The 20,639-nt window shown below is 41.6% G+C and overlaps 1 protein-coding gene across 4 annotated transcripts in view; it reads right to left on the bottom strand.

The window, feature by feature from the left end:
- arhgap44a (Rho GTPase activating protein 44a) overlaps positions 1 to 20,639 on the bottom strand; it is a 95,418-nt gene that overhangs the window by 51,306 nt on the left and 23,473 nt on the right. For all 4 annotated transcript variants that reach the window (XM_062037209.1, XM_062037212.1, XM_062037210.1 and 1 more), the window contains exons 2-6: positions 3,244 to 3,283; positions 3,059 to 3,178; positions 2,887 to 2,963; positions 507 to 618; positions 350 to 426 (exon numbers count right to left, since the gene is read on the bottom strand). In XM_062037209.1, coding sequence (XP_061893193.1) covers positions 350 to 426; positions 507 to 618; positions 2,887 to 2,963; positions 3,059 to 3,178; positions 3,244 to 3,283 — 426 coding nt within the window. The remainder of the gene's footprint in view (positions 1 to 349; positions 427 to 506; positions 619 to 2,886; positions 2,964 to 3,058; positions 3,179 to 3,243; positions 3,284 to 20,639) is intronic.

The following is a 20,639-nucleotide window of genomic DNA, read 5'->3' as shown; positions in this document are numbered from 1 at the left end:
ATATTGCATCAATATGCCTGGTTTGTAGGTATATTTGAGCTCATTTAATTCTGATTGGATACAAACTAAAACTAAAAACAACAGCACTGAAAGGAGCATAATATGACATGAAGAGAATATGAATATGTTTTAGATATTTAGGGAAAGTAAATTAAAAAATAATTGTATCTTTAATTATGACCATGATTTCTGGTTATGTTAGGCCAGCAGAGATGGCCCACCACTGTAAGAACATAATCATTTAGTAAAGCACCTTTCAAAGTGTGAGGTGTTTTTAGAGCTTGAAAAAGTAAGAAAGGGTATACAACAACAACAGCGGTAGTAGTTAGTAGTAGAAGATGCCCTTCACCTTCCACGTGCCGAGTCCATGTCCAAGACGAGCTTAGCTAAGTGCTTTCTTTGTTTCTGTATGTTAGGAATGTCCACCTAAGACGGAAGAATGAGATGATGTTAAGGTTCTGGATGAGACGTGTTAAAAGTCGATGCATTAAGCAGCTTTCACCGACCTCAGCAAGAACGTAGAGCGGCTCGACCACATCCCGCTCTATCTGGAACTCAAAGTCGATGAGCTCCTGTGCCAACTTCTCTTCCGTCTCCCCACACATCTTCAGCATCTTCCTGTTTGGAGTAATCGAGTACAATTCAACTCTGATTGGCTCGATATTCTATACATAAGCCTGTGCAGGCATTATTTGGCAAGTTAAATGACGTCAGTTTTAAAGGGGACTATGTACGGTTGATTATCCACCCATTACTCAAAACTAATTGATATGGGAAATGATTGCCAGATTCATTTTCAGGAGCAAAAAATACATCAAGATAATTTCTTAGTGAAATTTCAGTCACCTGGACGCTATGGGCGCCTTGATTTGCCATATGAGTTCCTGTCTGTCATTGTGATAGCCAGTTTGCTCATTTTGTCATACGTGTGTATGGATATGGAAAAAAATTAACCCATGATGTCACAGATGAACATGGTAAACAAATAAAAAACCAGTGAAGTTGGCACGTTGTGTAAATCGTAAATAAAAACAGAATACAATGATTTGCAAATCCTTTTCAACTTATATTCAATTGACTAGACTGCAAAGACAAGATATTTAATGTTCGAACTGAGGAACTTGTTTTTTTTTTGCAAATAATCATTAACTTAGAATTTAATGGCAGCAACACATTGCAAAAAAGTTGGCACAGGGGCATTTTTACCACTGTGTTACATGGCCTTTCCTTTTAATAACACTCAGGAAACGTTTGAGAACTGAGGAGACCAATTTTTGAAGCTTTTCAGGTGGAATTCTTTCCCTTTCTTGCTTGATGTACAGCTTAAGTTGTTCAACAGTCCGGGGTCTCTGTTGTGGTATTTTAGGCTTCATAATGCACCACACATTTTCAATGGGAGACAGGTCTGGACTACAGGCAGGCCAGTCTAGTACCCGCACTCTTTTACTACGAAGCCACGCTGTTGTAACACGTGCTGAAATAAGCAGGGGCGTCCATGAAAAAGACGTTGCTTGGATGGCAACATATGTTGCTCCAAAACCTGTATGTACCTTTCAGCATTAATGGTGCCTTCACAGACGTGTAAGTTACCCATGTCTTGGGCACTAATACACCCCCATACCATCACAGATGCTGGCTTTTGAACTTTGCGCCTATAACAATCCGGATGGTTCTTTTCCTCTTTGTTCCGGAGGACACGACGTCCACAGTTTCCAAATAAAATTTGAAATGTGGACTCGTCAGACCACAGAACACTTTTCCACTTTGCATCAGTCCATCTTAGATGAGCTCGGGTCCAGCGGAGCCGGTGGCGTATCCGGGTGTTGTTGATAAATGGCTTTCGCTTTTCATAGTAGAGTTTTAACTTGCACTTACAGATGTAGCGACAAACTGTAGTTACTGACAGCGGTTTTCTGAAGTGTTCCTGAGCGCATGTGGTGATATCCTTTACACATTGATGTCGCTTTTTGATGCAGTACTGCCTGAGGGATCGAAGGTCCTTAAACTCATCACTTACGTGCAGTGATTTCTCCAAATTTTCTGAACCTTTTGATGATATTACAGACCGTAGATGGTGAAATCCCTAAATTCCATGCAATAGCTCGTTGAGAAATGTTGTTCTTAAACTGTTGGGACAATTTGCTCACGCATTTGTTCACAAATGGTATAGCTCGGTTGGTAGAGCGGCCGTGCCAGCAACTTGAGGGTTGCAGGTTCGATCCCCGCTTCCGCCATCCTAGTCACTGCCGTTGTGTCCTTGGGCAAGACACTTACCCACCTGCTCCCAGTGCCACCCACACTGGTTTAAATGTAACTTAGATATTGGGTTTCACAATGTAAAGCGCTTTGAGTCACTTGAGAAAAAGCGCTATATAAATGTAATTCACTTCACTTCACAAAGTGGTGACCCTCGCCCCATCCTTGTTTGTGAATGACTGAGCATTTCAAGGAAGCTGCTTTTATACCCATTCATGGCACCCACCTGTTCCCAGTTAGCCTGTTCACCTGTGGGATGTTCCAAATAAGTGTTAGATGGGCATTCCTCAACTTTCTCAGTCCTTTTTGCCACTTGTGCCAGCTTTTTTGAAACATGTTGCAGGCATGTTGCAAAAAATAACAAAATGTTCCAGTTCGAACGTTAAGTATCTTGTCTTTGCAGTCTATTCAATTGGATATAGGTTGAAAAGGATTTGCAAATCATTGTATTCTGTTTTTATTTACGATTTACACAACGTGCCAACTTTACTGGTTTTGGGGTTTGTACTTAATTCAGCATTTTGGATACTAGCAAAAAATACGGTGGCCTTAAAGAGTCTAAAAGGTTTAATACTGGACTGGTGTCCCAAGGGAGTGCTATAATAATATGCGAGGCTTTGCGTGACGTACCCCAGGAGGGAGTCATCCCCCAACACTGCAGCTCCCTCGATCATACATTGTGCCAGGATGGTAAGCGGTAGTTTCTTCTGTCAAAACAGAGAGAGACAAACAGATCGTGGTCATCAGTTTCCATGTGCAACCTGGCATCGGAAACAAGCTGACGGGTGCATGATAGACACACTGAGGGTGACTTGACAGATTTCTTCTCTACTTCAGTGCCCTGCTGACCCTGCAGGCAAGCCGTCAGCTTCTTGTGAGTGCTGTGTGTCACTTGTTTGACCAAGTCCAGACGCTTTTCCACCTGCAACAAACACATATTCAAAACCGACTCATTGCTACCTGAGTTAAAGCAACGGAATAGCTCACCTGTAGGAGGTCCTCGCTTAACACCTCGGTTTTTTCAGCCCTAAAACAAAAGAGTGCATTGTGAATAGGGATGTCCGATAATGGCTTTTTTGCCGATATCCGATATTCCGATATTGTCCAACTCTTAATTACCGATACCGATATATACAGTCGTGGAATTAACACATTATTATGCCTAATTTAGTTGTGATGCCCCGCTGGATGCATTAAACCAGTGGTCCCCACCGATTGGTACCGGGCCGCACAAGAAATAAAAAAACATCAACAAAAAAACAACTTTTTTTTTTTTTTTTTACTTAAATCAACATAAAAAACACAATATATACATTATATACACTACCGTTCAAAAGTTTGGGGTCACCCAAAGAATTTTATGGAATAGCCTTCATTTCTAAGAACAAGAATAGACTGTCGAGTTTCAGATGAAAGTTCTCTTTTTCTGGCCATTTTGAGTGTTTAATTGACCCCACAAATGTGATGCTCCAGAAACTCAATCTGCTCAAAGGAAGATCAGTTTTGTAGCTTCTGTAACGAGCTAAACTGTTTTCAGATGTGTGAACATGATTGCACAAGGGTTTTCTAATCATCAATTAGCCTTCTGAGCCAATGAGCAAACACATTGTACCATTAGAACACTGGAGTGATAGTTGCTGGAAAGGAAATGGGCCTCTATACACCTATGTAGATATTGCACCAAAAACCAGACATTTGCAGCTAGAATAGTAATTTACCACATTAGCAATGTATAGAGTGTATTTCTTTAAAGTTAAGACTAGTTTAAAGGTATCTTCATTGAAAAGTACAGTGCTTTTCCTTCAAAAATAAGGACATTTCAATGTGACCCCAAACTTTTGAACTGTAGTGTATCAATATAGATTAATACAATCTGCAGGGATACAGTCCTTAAGCACACATGATTGTATTTCTTTATGAAAAAAAATAATAATAATAATAAAAATAAAAATACCACCCCCCCACCCCGGTCTGTGGGACAAGCTTTAAAGCGTTGACCAGTCCGCAGCTACAAAAAGGTTGGGGACCACTGCATTTAACAATGTAACAAGGTTTTCTAAAATAAATCAACTCAAGTTATGGAAACAAATGCCAACATGGCACTGCCATATTTATTATTGAAGTCACAAAGTGCATTATTTTTTTTAACATGCCTCAAAACAGCAGCTTGGAATTTGGGAAATGCTCTCCCTGAGTGAGCATGAGGAGGTTGAGGTGGGCGGGGTAGGGAGTAGCGGAGGGAGATGACGGCAACAGACACCAGGGGGAAGTAATGTTCAATTATTTATTATATATATAATATAATAATACACAATACTAATTAACTATAGAATGGTGTGTGACAAAATCCAAGAGCGTGTGTGTGTGTGCGTGTGACTATGTGTGTAGATTAGCTGTTGAGTGTTACTGTAAATGTTGAATGAGGTAGCAGACAAAACCAAAGAGGGCAACGCAGAAGGGATCCGAGATTTGCGTGAGGTCCGTGGGGCAGAGAGAGGCGTCAGAGTCCAGAGGGAAATCCAGGGAGAAGTGAGACGCACAGTTCACTTTCAGGGCGACGGAGGGTAGGTACACTATTGAGAAACTAAGTTCCCGCAAGGATCCTACCGATACCGATAATTTCCGATATTACATTTTAAAGCATTTATCGGCCAATAATATCGCCAGTCCGATATTATCAGACATCTCTAATTGTGAATATTGGAAGAAGGCAAGTTGGTCTCTTAAATTAAGTCAAAAATTGACTTTAATAACCAGCAAAGTGCAGCAAATACTTCCAATATACTTCCCTTCTCTTGCATGTGTGTGCAACCACTTCCTGCATTTGTGTCTGGAACAACATGCCAGAGGAGCCTTATTGCATAATTCATTCAAAAGATGGCTTTTGTTGGGTGAAGGAATAGCCGACTGTTGTTTATCGTCAATCACAAATAATGCAGTGTTAGTAAAATGTTGGGTAACACTTTAGTACGAGGAACACATTCACCATTAATTAGTTGCTTATTAAAGTAACAAAGACTTAATTTAGAGTTATTTGGACACAAGGGGAACATATAAGAGAATCATATGAGAATCAGCACCTCCAAGTCTGAGTCCATGGTTCTCGACCAGAAAAGGGTGGAGTGCCATCTCCGGGTTAGGGGAGGAGACCCTGCCCCGAGTGGAGGAGTTCAAGTACCTCGGAGTCTTGTTCACGAGTGAGGGAAGAGTGGATCATGAGATCGACAGGCGGATCGGTGCGGCGTCTTCAGTAATGCGGACGCTGTATCGATCCGTTGTGGTGAAGAAGGAGCCGAGCCGGAAGGCAAAGCTCTCGATTTACCGGTCGATCTACGTTCCCATCCTGATCTATGGTAATGATCTTTGGGTTATAACCGAAAGGACAAGATCACGGGTACAAGCGGCCAAAAATGAGTTTCCTACGCCGGGTGGCGGGGCTCTCCCTTAGAGATAGGGTGAGAAGCTCTGTCATCCGGGGGGAGCTCAAAGTAAAGCCGCTGCTCCTCCACATGGAGAGGAACCAGATGAGGTGGTTCGGGCATCTGGTCCGGATGCCACCCGAACGCCTCTCTAGAGAGGTGTTCAAGGCACGTCCGACCGGTAGGAGGCCATGGGGAAGACTCAGGACACGTTGGGAAGACTATGTCTCCTGGCTGCCCTGGGACCACCTCGGTTAGGGTTAGGGTTACTAATAAGCAATAATTCTGAGGTTATTGAGGGAAGACTCTTAGTTAATGGCTTACTGGTTGTATAATAAGGCCATGCAGTATTAGGCATTCATAAGTACTTAATAATGACTAATTAAGAGCCAATATGTTACTAATTTAGATTTACATTTATTGGTCCCCGTTGGGGAAATTCATCTTCACTGCCGTACATTTTAACAATAGACATTACACATCACGAAACAAAAATAACAAAAAGACATCATACATGACCAACACATTTACAGGTTTGACAGACAGGTCGGCCGGGCCTGCTGTTAAGGGCGGCTATAGCTGCAGGGAGAAGGCTTTTCCTGAGGCCGGCCCTCGGGAATTTGATGGTTCTGTACCTGCGCCCTGATGGTAGTGGGATGATGTATTGGTTTAGTGGGTGAGTGATATCCTGGACTATCGTGTTTGCCAGTCGAATGATGGACCTGTGGTTTAAATCTGAAATGTTGGGTGTGGGTAGGCCGATGATTTTAGCTGCTACGTTTGTAATGCGCGTGAGTTTGGTCCGGTTGGTTACAGAAAGCATGGTGAAAAAACATGCGGAACAGTACATAAGGATGGGTTGAACAATGCTTTGGTAAAGTAATAACAGGAGGTGAGGTGCAACGTATAGTCCTTTAAGTTTACGGATGGCTGACAGTCTTTGTTGACTTCTTTTTTGAATGTCCGTTGTGTGCTGATCAAATGTGAGTTTAGTGTCCAAGGTTACGCCCAGGTATTTAAAAGTGTCAACTGTTTTAACTGTTTGTGTGTTTATGATGATGAGGTGCTGAGGTGAGGGGGGGTTGAACCATAATTTGCATGTTAATAAGCAACTAATTAATGGTGAATATGTTCCCCATACTAAAGTGTTACCAAATGTTTTCTTGCTTGATCCAAAATGTGTATTTTGAGCAAACTAGCATTATGTGACACAGTCAGAAAAATAAATAAACCAACGGGAATGAGGGCACTGAGCAGTAGTACCAAAAAAAATAAAAATGCAGTAAATGTGTGAAAAACATGATCACAGATTGCTGATTATGTGACAAAAGGAAGGGAGAAAAATAACCCGGGGAAATTTGGCACGGTTCTCGGGGGGAATGTTCCAATCGGTGCAATTTTTTCGGGATATTTTCGCATGGTTTGCACCAACAAAAGGGTTGGTGCTGATCCAAACTGGGTGCTGTGTTCTAGTTTAACCATAACTTTAATGTATATAACATGAAGACAAACAATAAATAGATTAAAAGGCCACTCGGATGAGTAAGATGATGACGATACGCTAACATAACTTTAGTGTAGACGTTATGTAATATTGTAAACTAGTGTTGTCCTGATACCGATATTTTGGTACCAATACTAAAATTATTTCGATACTTTGCTAAATAAAGGGGACCACAAAAAATTGCATTATTGGCTTTATTTTAACAAAAAATCTTAGGGTATATTAAACATATGTTTCTTATTGCAAGTTTGTCCTTAAGTAAAATAGTGAACATACAAGACAACTTGTCTTTTATTAGTAAGTAAACAAACAAAGGCTCCTAATTTAGCTGCTGACATATGTAGTAACATATTGTGTCATTTATCATTCTATTGTTTTGTCAACATTATGAGGGACAAACTGTAAACGTTTATTATTAATCTACTTGTTCATTTACTGTTAATATCTGCTTACTTTCTCTTTTAACATGTTCTATCTACACTTCTGTTAAAATTTAATAATCACTTATTCTTCTGTTGTTTGATATTGTACATTAGTTTTGGATGATACCACAAAATTAGGTATCAATCCGATACCAAGTCGTTACAGGATCATACATTGGTCATATTCAAAGTCCAGGGACATATTTCCTGAGTTTAAAAACATAAAATACATTTTTTTTAAACAAAAGAAGATGTTGTGATGCCAAAAAATATTGATGTAACCATAGTAGTATCGACTACATACGCTCCTGTACTTGGTATCATTACAGTGGATGTCAGGTGTAGATCCACCAATGGCGTTTGTTTACATTGTGACGCCGGTGAGCTACGGTGTGTAGTGAAGCAAGTATCTGTATCATGAATCAATTTAAGTGGACCCAGACTTAAACAAGTTGAAAAACTTATTCGGGTGTTAACATTTAGTGGTCAATTGTACGGAATATGTACTTCACTGTGCAACCTACTAATAAAAGTCTCAGGTATTCCTCGTCCTGCAGGGATGATACTTGTAAGAAACTTACTTTATTTGTCGCCATGGAGACGAGGATTAGTGATTTAGAAGTAGTTACAACACTGCAGACTGCGGATGGACTTTAGCCGCTAGCTATCTAGCCATGTCTTAAAGCACCTCTTCCTGAGGGCGTTTCAGTGTTATAACTTCACCTTTATCGTTAGTTTTTCAGCCAAAATGCGCCCGTTCTCCCTTTTCTGTCTACACACTGTGTCTGCTTGTAAGTACTCTGTGAGTGTGCGCTGCCGAACATGCTCGTCTGCTCGTAAACCAGCAGTTACACAACGCGACGACAACGGGGGCGCGGTGGGGGATGGGAGACCGGTACTTTTCAGAGGCGGTATAGTACCGAATATGAGTCATTAGTATCGCAGTACTATACTAATACCGGTATACCGTACAACCCTATTGTAAACATATTGTGAATGACTACCTCTGATATCATTGTTATCTTTGTTAAGTCAGGAATGTTATCGATTAAGATTATATAAATTGTGCCACAAAGAATATTTTCCAACTTTTTTTGGTATGTTCCTTAGCATGTGGGATAGTTTTAACAAAAGTAAGTAAGGCCTAGACGTCTTTTTTTTTATTGGGTTGTGACATACACTATATTGCCAAAAGTATTTGGCCACCTGCCTTGACTCACATATGAACTTGTAGTGCCATCCCATTCCTAACCCATAGGGTTCAATATGATGTCGGTCCACCTTTTGCAGCTATTACAGATTCAACTCTTCTGGGAAGGCTGTCCACAAGGTTGCAGAGTGTGTTTATAGGAATTTTCCACCATTCTTCCAAAAGCGCATTGGTGAGGTCACACACTGATGTTGGTCGAGAAGGCCTGGCTCTCAGTCTCCGTTCTAATTCATCCCAAAGGTCTTCTATCGGGTTCAGGTCAGGACTCTGTGCAGGCCAGTCAAGTTCATCCACACCAGACTCTGTCATTCATGTCTTTATGGACCTTGCTCATGTTGGAAGAGGAAGGGGCCCGCTACAAACTGTTCCCACAAGGTTGGGGGCATGGAATTGTCCAAAATGTTTTGGTATCCTGGAGCATTCAAAGTTCCTTTCACTGGAACTAGGGGCCAAGCCCAACTCCTGAAAAATAACCCCACACCATAATTCCTCCTCCACCAAATTTCACACTCGGCACAATGCAGTCCGAAATGTAGCGTTCACCTGGCAACCTCCAAACCCAGACTGGTCCATCAGGTTGCCAGATGGAAAAGCGTGATTCATCACTCCAGAGAAGGCGTCTCCACTGCTCTAGAGTCCAGTGGCGACGTGCTTTACACCACTGCATCCCACGCTTTGCATTGGACTTGGTGATGTATGGCTTAGACACAGCTGCTCGGCCATGGAAACCCATTCCATGAAGCTCTCTGCGTACTGTACGTGGGCTAATTGGAAGGTCACATGAAGTTTGGAGCTCTGTAGCTCTCTTTGCACGATGCGCTTCAGCATCCGCTGACCCCTCTCTGTCAGTTGTGGCTGAGTTGCTGTTGTTCCCAAACCTTTCCATTTTCTTATAATAAAGCTGACTTTGGAATATTTAGGAGCGAGGAAATTTCATGACTGGATTTGTTGCACAGGTGGCATCTTATGACAGTTCCGCGCTGGAAATCACTGAGAGTGGCCCATTCTTTCACAAATGTTTGTAGAAACAGTCTCCATGCCTAAGTGCTTGATTTCATACACCTGTGGCCTAGGGATTAGGACACCTGATTCTGATCATTTGTATGGGTGGCCCAATACTTTTGGCAATATAGTGTATTCTACGTTGTAGTGGAAAAGGATGCATAGTAAGCCAAGAGTGGATGACAAAACATATTCTCATACACTGAGGTGGGAATTGAAATGAAGATTGGAGCATCTTCAACGACCGTATTGTGAACAAGACTGGTGACATTCAACAACAATCTCCCCGATTCCTCTCAGGAGCGTCGGCGCGACGACAAGCATATTACTGCTCGACTGTTTGTCCACACTGGGGAGGTGAGGAGCAATAATTCTTCTCTACAAACACGATCTATCCTGGGAGCAAAGTAAACATGTGGGAGACGAGGCAGCCATGTGGGCGCAGCGCTCATTATTAATGCCAACCATCTGCCACTTCGCCAGCATTCCTCTACCTGAGGCAGCTGATGACTCAACAGAGGCGCACACACACACACACACACACACACACACACACACACACACACACACACACACACACACACACACACACACACACACACACACACACACACACACACACACACACACACACACACACACACACACACACACACACACACACACACACACACACCACACAATATATGTCCCTGATGTTGTACAGTTGGTATTTGTTGCACACAACTCTGATCATTCAACTGCCATCAATTTAGCAAGTGTCAAAGCCTGAGGTTACTTTTATTTTGAAGGGCCATGTCCGGCTGATTGACATTCTTTGTTAAAAAAATGAAGTGAAGTGAAGTGAATTACATTTATATAGCGCTTTTTCTCAAGTGACTCAAAGCGCTTTACATAGTGAAACCCAATATCTAAGTTACATTCAAACCAGTGATAAGTATAATTCAGCCATGAATATGTGCCGTGGAATGTTCTAATACTCCACAATGGGTTTAAATAAAATAACATAAGCCCATTTACAACTGTAGTATTACATTGTCACATTTGTCATGGGCAGATCAATACCGAAATATAAATACGAGCAATACCAAAGTTATAAAAAATGTTTATAATAAGAAGGGGTGTCCTGATACAACTTTTTACCTGCCGATACGATTAGGGTTGCCAAATCCCTGAAAAAAAAGAGGGACACCTAGCAGTAGGGATGTCCGATAATATCGGACTGACGATATTATCGGACGATAAATGCTTTAAAATGTAATATCGGAAACTATCGGTTTCAAAATTATCGGTATCGGTTTCAAAAAGTAAAATTTATGACTTTTTAAAACGTCGCTGTGTACACGGACATAGGGAGAAGTACAGAGCGCCAATAAACCTTAAAGGCACTGCCTTTGCGTGCCGGCCCAGTCACATAATATCTACGGCTTTTCACACACACAAGGGAATGCAAGCATACTTGGTCAACAGCCATACAGGTCACACTGAGGGTGACAGTATAATCAACTTTAACACTGTTACAAATATGCGCCACACTGTGAACCCACACCAAACAAGAATGACAAAACACATTTCGGGAGAACATCCGCACCGTAACACAACATAAACACAACAGAACAAATACCCAGAACCCCTTGCAGCACTAACTCTTCCAGGACGCTACAATATACACCCCCCGCTACCTCCCCAGCTCAAGTTTCATTTATTCAGACATTTAGACATTTAACCGATAAAGAAAATGCTTTTTCTTAAAATAAATAGTCTGACATGGATCTATCCCAGTGTAATGACAAAACAAACAGAACAAACTACCAATGTCTTATGCATGTATTATATTTTTTTATAATGGATTTCTTCAAAATAATTTAAAATTGAATTTAAATTTTACAGTCTTTTAACACTTTGTCCAACTTATTCCATACAAATCCCAACAAAGGACACATAATGATGCTTTTGCACTTATTTTTTTTAAAACATTTCTTTCTTCGGAAAATATACACACAGTCTCGTTTTTGAAACAATCCCTGAATACACGCTGGTAACTTGTTATTGTTTATGTTGTACACACATTGTGCTGTCTTAAAGTCGACCAGTATTTATTTTTTGGGCACCGTTTAGGTCTTTATTGTCATTGCACAAGTACAACGGAACTTTGTTTTCAGCACAAACCCGTTTAAGATTAGACAAACAAAAAGTGTTACAGAACAGGGTTACAGAACAGGAACGCTGATGGGTCGCCACAAGGTGCCCCATAAAAAATGGGAAAAAGGTAAACGCTGGGGGAGGATGAGTAAAAAAATACAATCTAGACTGGGAACCTAAGGGGGCCCAGTCTGGAGTAGGACAAAAGACTCCATAGCAAAGCACATATAGATATTACAACATACAACTCGAGGCTTGCAACAGAGGGGAGGGAGTGGGGGCTACGGCGCAAGGCTGCAGCTCTTCAAGCGCTGTCCAGCCGTCCATCACCCCTAAGGGATTCGCGTCAAGGGCGTTGGATGAGGGATGGGGTATGTGTGTGTGGCGTGTATTTTTTGTGGATGCATGTGTTTGTGTAAGCCTGCCGCGTGTCTCTGTTTGGTGTTGTTGCAGCCGCCAGTCAGTCCAAAGTCTGTTTGACTGTGTTTGACTCTGGAACAGATCACTTGTGCTTCCATTATTTCTAGAGATGTCCGATAATGGCTTTTTTGCCGATATCCAATATTCCGATATTGTCCAACTCTTAATTACCGATATCAACCGATACCGATATATACAGTCGTGGAATTAACACATTATTATGCCTAATTTTGTTGTGATGCCCCGCTGGATGCATTAAACAATGTAACAAGGTTTTCCAAAATAAATCAACTCAAGTTATGGAAAAAAATGCCAACATGGCACTGCCATATTTATTATTGAAGTCACAAAGTGCATTATTTTTTTTTAACATGCCTCAAAACAGCAGCTTGGAATTTGAGGTGGGCGGGGTTGAGTTGTGGGGGTTAGGGGGTAGCGGGGGTGTATATTGTAGCGTCCCAGAAGAGTTAGTGCTGCAAGGGGTTCTGGGTATTTGTTCTGTTGTGTTTATGTTGTGTTACGGTGCGGATGTTCTCCCGAAATGTGTTTGTCATTCCTGTTTGGTGTGGGTTCACAGTGTGGCGCATATTTGTAACAGTGTTAAAGTTGTTTATACGGTCACCCTCAGTGTGACCTGTATGGCTGTTGACCAAGTATGCCTTGCATTCACTTATGTGTGTGTAAAACCCGTAGATATTATGTGATTGGGCCGGCACGCAAAGGAAGTGCCTTTAAGATTTATTGGCACTCTATACTTCTCCCTACGTCCGTGTACACAGCGGCGTTTAAAAAGTCATATATTTTACTTTTTGAAACCAAAACAGATAATTTCCGATATTACATTTTAAAGCATTTATCGGCCGATATTATCGGACATCCCTTATTATTTCCTATGGGGGAGAAAAACACACTCTTCTCGGAAAACATTCTATGAGATTTCTAGAATACAATTTTGTATTTAGTCTTTGAAAGGAACACTTGGGGGGGTCAGAGCTCACTGATGTCAGGACCTGAGACAGGTGTTCGTCCTCACCAAGCTCATCCAAACATGCCTGGATGGACCTTTCTTTCGTTTACTCCAAAATGCCCCCGCAAAGTCGGAAGCGCCAGATTGTTCGAAACATCTTGCTAATATCGAGGGATCAAGCCAAAGCCGTGATCGATTAATCAATTGATTAAAAGATGAGTGCAAAGACATTCTGTCTGTATTAGCGTCTTAAAATCTTGCTTGCAGTGCGTTGTAGGAAATCTTAGCAGCTTAGATGTGGATCAACTGAGAGACGAGCTAATTAGTTGGAACAATATTTACACAGAGAGCTCAAGCTGGCCTCCACTGGCTGCGGCATTATTAAGAAAGGTGTGATATAAAGAAGAGGCGCCTTAAGATGGAGATTTTTTTTTTCTCCCAGCGACCGGAGACATCCCGAGTCGCTGCAATATTCCATGCCGCATGCGCAACGTCCAGCTGACCATCTGAGCTGCACACGGCGTTACAAACACGTCTTATATAAGGAATGTCTCTCTATAAATTACTGTTGGTCAGCTGCTTGCATGCTCAGCCCCCACAGGCATCGTTGTTGGTTTGTTTTATGAAAGCATAAATAATCCACGTCGCTCTCGCGCCAAACAACACTCGTAGACCTTTCAACCACACGGCTACGCTCGCTCGTTAGCCAAAAGGTCTACAGGAACATGGAACGAACTGAACAGGTTTCTGTTGGTTCCTGCGAGAGGGAGTGGAGGGGGGGTAGTGGAGCAGAATGATGGCTCTGGGCCTCAGCAGGGGTCTGCACAACCCGGAGCAATGGCATGAAATCCACACACCAAAAAAAAAAAAAAGAAGAAAAAAGACAAGCAGTGCTCATGCTAGAATGTTCCGCTATTCACTTTTGCACAAGGCATGGAGAGGACAATTGTTATTCCTGCCTAGATAGTGGATGAAGGTGGGAGAGGGGGCAGCCTCTAGAACAGAAAGACTCACTTTACTGTAGTCATTCTGCAAACTAGGTCACAGTTGTGTTAACTATGCAAGAAGAATGGCGGGAGAGCTGCTCAGAAACGTTCACAGAGGGAGGGAAACATTTGTTGAGTGTACCACACAAGGTATCTCTAATAACAGTGAAGAAGCGTAATGATCGTAATCTGTTTCTTTGGTACAGTACGTACAGTTCGCGGTTCTGATCCAGTTAGGGCTGGGCGATATATCGATATACTCGATATATCGCGGGTTTGTCTCTGTGCGATATAGAAAATGACTATATCGCAGTGTTTCCCATAAACTGCCAAGATACCTGTGGCGGTGGGGGCGTGGCTATGGGCGTGGTCACCATGACATCATCGAGTAATTTGCATAATTTACTACAATGATATGATTTTCTCTAAAAAGGCTCAAAAAAATGTATACTTACTAATTAATAATAACAGTTTTGTTTTAAACGTCCATCCATCCATCCATTTTACATTATGAATAAACAAAAGATAACTACTACAGTATCAAATTAGTATTAGTATCTGAAGCACGTGTGTTTATTGACAACAGGGTTATAACCTGGACACGTTAGCCCGTCGGTATGGTAACAGGTGACTAGGGTTGTGTATCGTTTGAATTCGAACGATTCTTATTCCGATTCCGATTCTTTGTTTCGATTCCGATTCCTGACGATTCTCGATTCCGATTCTTTTAAGAGGCAGGGTCAAAAAAAAGTTTTGGATATTTTAAATGAGCTAGCTAACCTACATACAGTCTTTCTGAATGAAATAGTCTGACATTCTCCATCAATTTTAATTCTATTAACTTTTTATGAACTTTACTATAAATTCCTCACCGGGCTGTTTTCAACTAGAATATAAATATCAAATCTATGAACTTGAATATAAATATTATAAATACATTTTCACAGGGGTACACTTTCCTCAAGAGAGCTTTATTTTTGAAAACCTCATGAAAACACATTTACACATAAGTGTATGATGCTGCAGGAAACCTCATGAAAACAAATTTACACACACAAGAGTATGATGCTGCAGGTACTTAAACATGTTACCGTGCTCCCACTGATGGGCTAACCTGGTGCAGAAAAGCAAATAAACAATAAGAAACAACTTGCAAAACCCAGTCCAGATTTGCAGCAGGTACAGTATAAAATCAGAGACAGTTCTTGTTTAGGAAAATGACCATATCCGCCTTCTCAGGCAGGATGCGTGAGCATTCTGGACAGATAGTGTCTCCTGCTGTGGAAAATACACGTTTGCTGGGTGTGGAAGAAGCTTGAAGGCATAAATAGGAGAAAGCGAGATCTGACAGCAGGAGGAGGACGGTCGGCGCAGCGCGTCGAAGACGGGACATGCATATATTTGTACTTCATGAACTCGGAGGTGCTTCATCATGTTCGACGTGCACCCTCCTAAGCACGAAACAGTCCTGTCGCACGTGTTATATTTCGCCGATATTTCATTTTTTTTAGTAAAATAAAGCCACACTTTCGACCGCCGACGCCCGCTATCCATGTTTGACTGACTCGCTCGGCTACATAGGCTCGGCTATGCTAACACTTCCGGCGGTGGGCGCTTCTTCGTTGGTGTTCAGCGGCTTCTTCTTCCGGTCGGCGGATTTATTCTTTTTTTCCGGTCGGCGGAGTGGGTATCGAAACTAGAAATCGAAATTTAAACTTTTGAACGATTCCGTTCCAAAAGTTAGTCCCGGTTCCAATCGATACTCGATACTCGATACCCAACCCTACAGGTGACTGTTATAGCGTGCATTCTTTCGTATCTCAAGTTATCATTACGTACAGGTATATGTATTGTTGCATTTGAACAACTGTATTGTTGATAATAAAGGTAAAGTATTGGTATTGTTCATTATCAATAGCGCTATTTCTATTGGTATTTGTATTGCTCCATTTGTAGTGTAATAATGCTCATTGTCATTTCTGTATTGTTTTTATTTTCGCTAACTGCTTATTTGCTATTACTTTTACCATCATATTTGTACATGTCGTATTTGCTGATGTTGCTCTATTGTTGTTGTTGTTGTTGTGTTTGCTGTTGTTGTTTTTGTCTCTCTGTCTAATCCCCCTCTTGCCCCCACAATTTCCCCCTCTGTCTTCTTTTTTCTCTCTTTCTATCCCCTCCTGCTCCGGCCCGGCTGCACCAAATGATAATATAAATACATTTAATAAAGTCAAATACAAATAAGGCAACAAGAGAAGTATCCTACACTTCTCTTTTGTAAAGTAAATCTGAACAGCTGATATGGGCATCTACATCTACTATATGATTTGCCTGAGAAGCTGGACAGGACAAAAAAAAAAAAAAAAAAAAGCCGAAAAATCTATTTGTGGAGGACGTAATTCTTTCGTGGCGGGCCGCCACAAATAAATGAATGTGTGGGAAACAGTGTATCGTGATATTCGAGTATACATTCTCACGCAGTTGCTTTTAGCTGCTGATATTACACTACAGGCTCTTCTCACTCTTTCTAGTCTCTCCTTCTCACAGCAACTTAAACAAGCGCACCTTTTTACATACGTCAAATACGTATACGCCCTCGCGGAGCAGAGAGGTAGCGGCATGGGTGACGTTAGCTGTGGTGCGAGTGGTAATACGAGAGAAAGAAGTTGCGAATCTGGTAACAAATAAAGGAATAATTAATTCCCAAGAAAAACAGCAGGGGGTCTATCGTCTGGCGGTGGTTTGGCTTCAAGTGGGAATATGTCGGATGACTCGGCCGCCCTGCTGGTATCAGACAGGGACAAGTCACAGGTGGAGAAAATCCTCAGTGCTGAGCTCTGTAGAACTTGCACCTGGCTCGCTGACAACAAGCTATCCATACACTTGGGTAAAACGGAATCCATCCTGTTTTGGTCCCACATCAACCTTAAGAAAGTCAATGACTTCACTATAAAAGTGGGTGAAATTGTTATCACCAGGAAAGATGAGGTCACCTACCTAGGTTCCATTCTAGAGGCTAACCTTTCCTGTGATAAAATGGCAACCAAGGTAATCAAAAAGGTTAACCAACGAACGAGATTTCTCTACAGAATTTCCTCTCTGGTCAACAAAAGCACCTTGAGGATTCTGGCGGGAACTCTCGTTCAACCCTTTTTCGATTACGCACTTGCACTGAGCCTAGTCTATAAAATCCGCTACACCTCCCTGATACCAAAGTACATGTCAAACTACTTCCGTAACATAAATGACCGCCATAACCACAACACCAGGGGGAGCTCCACTAACCACGTTAAACCCAGATTCCGAACTAACAAAGGTCTTAACTCATTCTCTTTCTATGCCACATCAATGTGAAATGCGCTTCCAACAGGTATAAAAGAAAGGGCATCTATATCCTCCTTCAAAACCGCAATAAAAGTACACCTCCAGGCAGCTACAACCCTTAACTAACACCCTCCCCGGATTGCTAATAATCAAATGTAAACAATCAAATGCAGATACTTTTTCTTATGCCTTCTGATCTCTCTCTCTCTCTCTCTCTCTATGTCTACTACTTGCTGTCCATATCCTACCCCCCCCCCCCCCACACACACACACACCCCTGATTGTAAATAATGTAAATAATTCAATGTGATTATCTTGTGTGATGACTGTATTATGATGATAGTATATATCTGATAGTATATATCTGTATCATGAATCAATTTAAGTGGACCCCGACTTAAACAAGTTGAAAAACTTATTCGGGTGTTACCATTTAGTGGTCAATTGTACGGAATATGTACTTCACTGTGCAACCTACTAATATAAGAATCAATCAATCAATCAAAGTCGAACAGACAGCCGTAATTTGTCAAGTGTGGGGCAAAAGCGTAGCTGCGTAATGCTACAAAAAGTGGCATTACTGCTAAAATGTAGCATCATTTGAAAAGTCACCTGCTATAGAATGAAGAGTGCTTACTCCGCATGTCAAGATCTCCGTTCGGTGCCACACCAACAAAATGCCGAGGCAACCATTTCCACATCAACACCGTATGAAAAAAATAGTCAACAACAGAAGGAGATAACGTCCGCAGTAACCTACCACATAGCGAAGGACATACACTATTTGATTTCCTATTATGCAGCTCATTTTTATTTGACACTTATTGACACATCTTGTGTGACATCACGCACAAAAGTGCACTTTATTTGTTTTAAACTATTGTAGTGGTGTTCTGTACAAAAAGTGCACTTTAATTTAGTGTTTTGTTATGTCATCTTAGTGACAACATTCACAAAAGTGCACTCGTAGCTTGTTTTAAAATGTCTCTGACAATCTTGCACTTTCTGTTTTGAAATGACATGAATGTTTGTGCCACTGCTTAATAACTGTTTAATAAATACACTTTTGGTCAATTGGCTTAGTTGTGATTTCCCTCTCTGCATGAAAGTTTAAAATGAGCATATATTAATGCAGTATGAACAATAATGTTTTAATGTAGACACATAGAATCATCATACTGCTGCGATTATATGCATCAAGTGTTCATTCAAGGCTAAGGCAAAATATTGCGATATATATCGTGTATCGCGATATATATCGTGTATCGCGATATGGCCTAAAAATATCGAGATATTAAAAAAAGGCCATATCGCCCAGCCCTAGATCCAGTTATGGTTTTGTTTGGTTGTTTTTAACACCTAGAATACCATGCCCCCCATTAATATACCATTACTACTTATCAGTTATTGTTCTTAGTAATTGGGATGGTGTGGCTCAGATGATAGAGTGCCTGTGTCAGAAACTTAAAGGGTTCCTGGTTGGTGCCCAGCTTCTTCATTTTAGTCACAGACGTTTTGTGTATAATGTAAAGCGCGTTGGGTATTGTTTCAGGTATAGTAAAGAACTATATTGCCAAATGTATTTGGCAATATAGTAAAGAACTATATTGCCAAATGTATTTGGCCACCCATCCAAATGATCAGAATCAGGTGTCCTAATCACTTGGCCCGGCCACAGGTGTATAAAATCAAGCACTTAGGCATGGAGACTGTTTCTACAAACATTTGTGAAAGAATGGGCCGCTCTCAGGAGCTCAGTGACTTCCACCGTGGAACTGTCATAGGATCCCACCAGTGCAACCAATACAGTTGTGAAATTTCCTCGCTCCTAAATATTCCAAAGTGAACTTTATTATAAGAAAATGGAAGAGTTTGGGAACAACAGCAACTCAGCCACGAAGTGGTAGGCCACGTAAACTGACAGAGAGGGGTCAGCGGATGCTGAAGCGCATAGTGCGAAAAGGTCGCCGACTTTCTGCACAGTCAGTTGCTACAGAGCTCCAAACTTCATGTGACCTTCCAATTAGCCCACGTACAGTACGCAGTGAGGTTCATGGAATGAGTTTCCATGGCCGAGCAGCTGTATCTAAGCCATACATCACCAAGTCCAATGCAAAGCGTCGGATGCAGTGGTGTAAAGCACGTTGCCACTGGACTCTAGAGCAGTGGAGACACTCTGGAGTGATGAATCACGATTTTCCATCTGGCAATCTTATGGACGAGTCTGGGTTTGGAGGTTGCCAGGAGAACCCTACATTTTTTACTGCAATGTGCAGAGTGTGACATTTGGTGGAGGAGGAATTATGGTGTGGGGTTGTTTTTCAGGAGTTGGGCTTGGCCCCTTAGTTCCAGTGAAAGGAACTTTGAATGCTCCAGAATACCAAAACTATTTTGGACAATTCCATGCTCCCAACCTTGTGGGAACAGTTTGGAGCGGGCCCCTTCCTCTTCCAACATGACTATGCACCAGTGCACAAAGCAACGTCCACAAAGACATGGGTGACAGAGTCTGATGTGGATGAACTTGACTGACCTGCACAGAGTCCTGACCTGAACCTGGTAAAACACCTTTGGGATGAATTAGAACGGAGACTGAGAGCCAGGCCTTCTCGACCAACATCAGTGTGTGACCTCACCAATGCGATTTTGGACGAATGGTATTCCTATAAACACACTCCGCAACCTTGTGGACAGCCTTCCCACAAGAGTTGAAGCTGTAATAGCTGCAAAAGGTGGACCAACATCATATTGAACCCTATGGGTTAGGAATGGGATGGCACTTCAAATTCATATGTGACTCAAGGCAGGTGGCCAAATACTTTTGGCAATATAGTGTATATAAAGACCATTTACCATTTACGAAAATACCTTACAGAATAAAACTTAAAAATGGCTCTCAAAGCTATGACCCTTTGAATTAAATGCAAAAAAATCTTGCATTTATTTATTGGATACATCATCGGAGTATTTCAAGACAAAGCATAATA

Source organism: Entelurus aequoreus, linkage group LG25 (genome assembly GCF_033978785.1).
Source record: "Entelurus aequoreus isolate RoL-2023_Sb linkage group LG25, RoL_Eaeq_v1.1, whole genome shotgun sequence".
In the NCBI taxonomy this organism is placed as follows: Eukaryota; Metazoa; Chordata; class Actinopteri; order Syngnathiformes; family Syngnathidae; genus Entelurus; species Entelurus aequoreus.
Note: the sequence above shows the minus strand (reverse complement) of the source record. Positions and strands in the feature narration are given on the sequence as shown.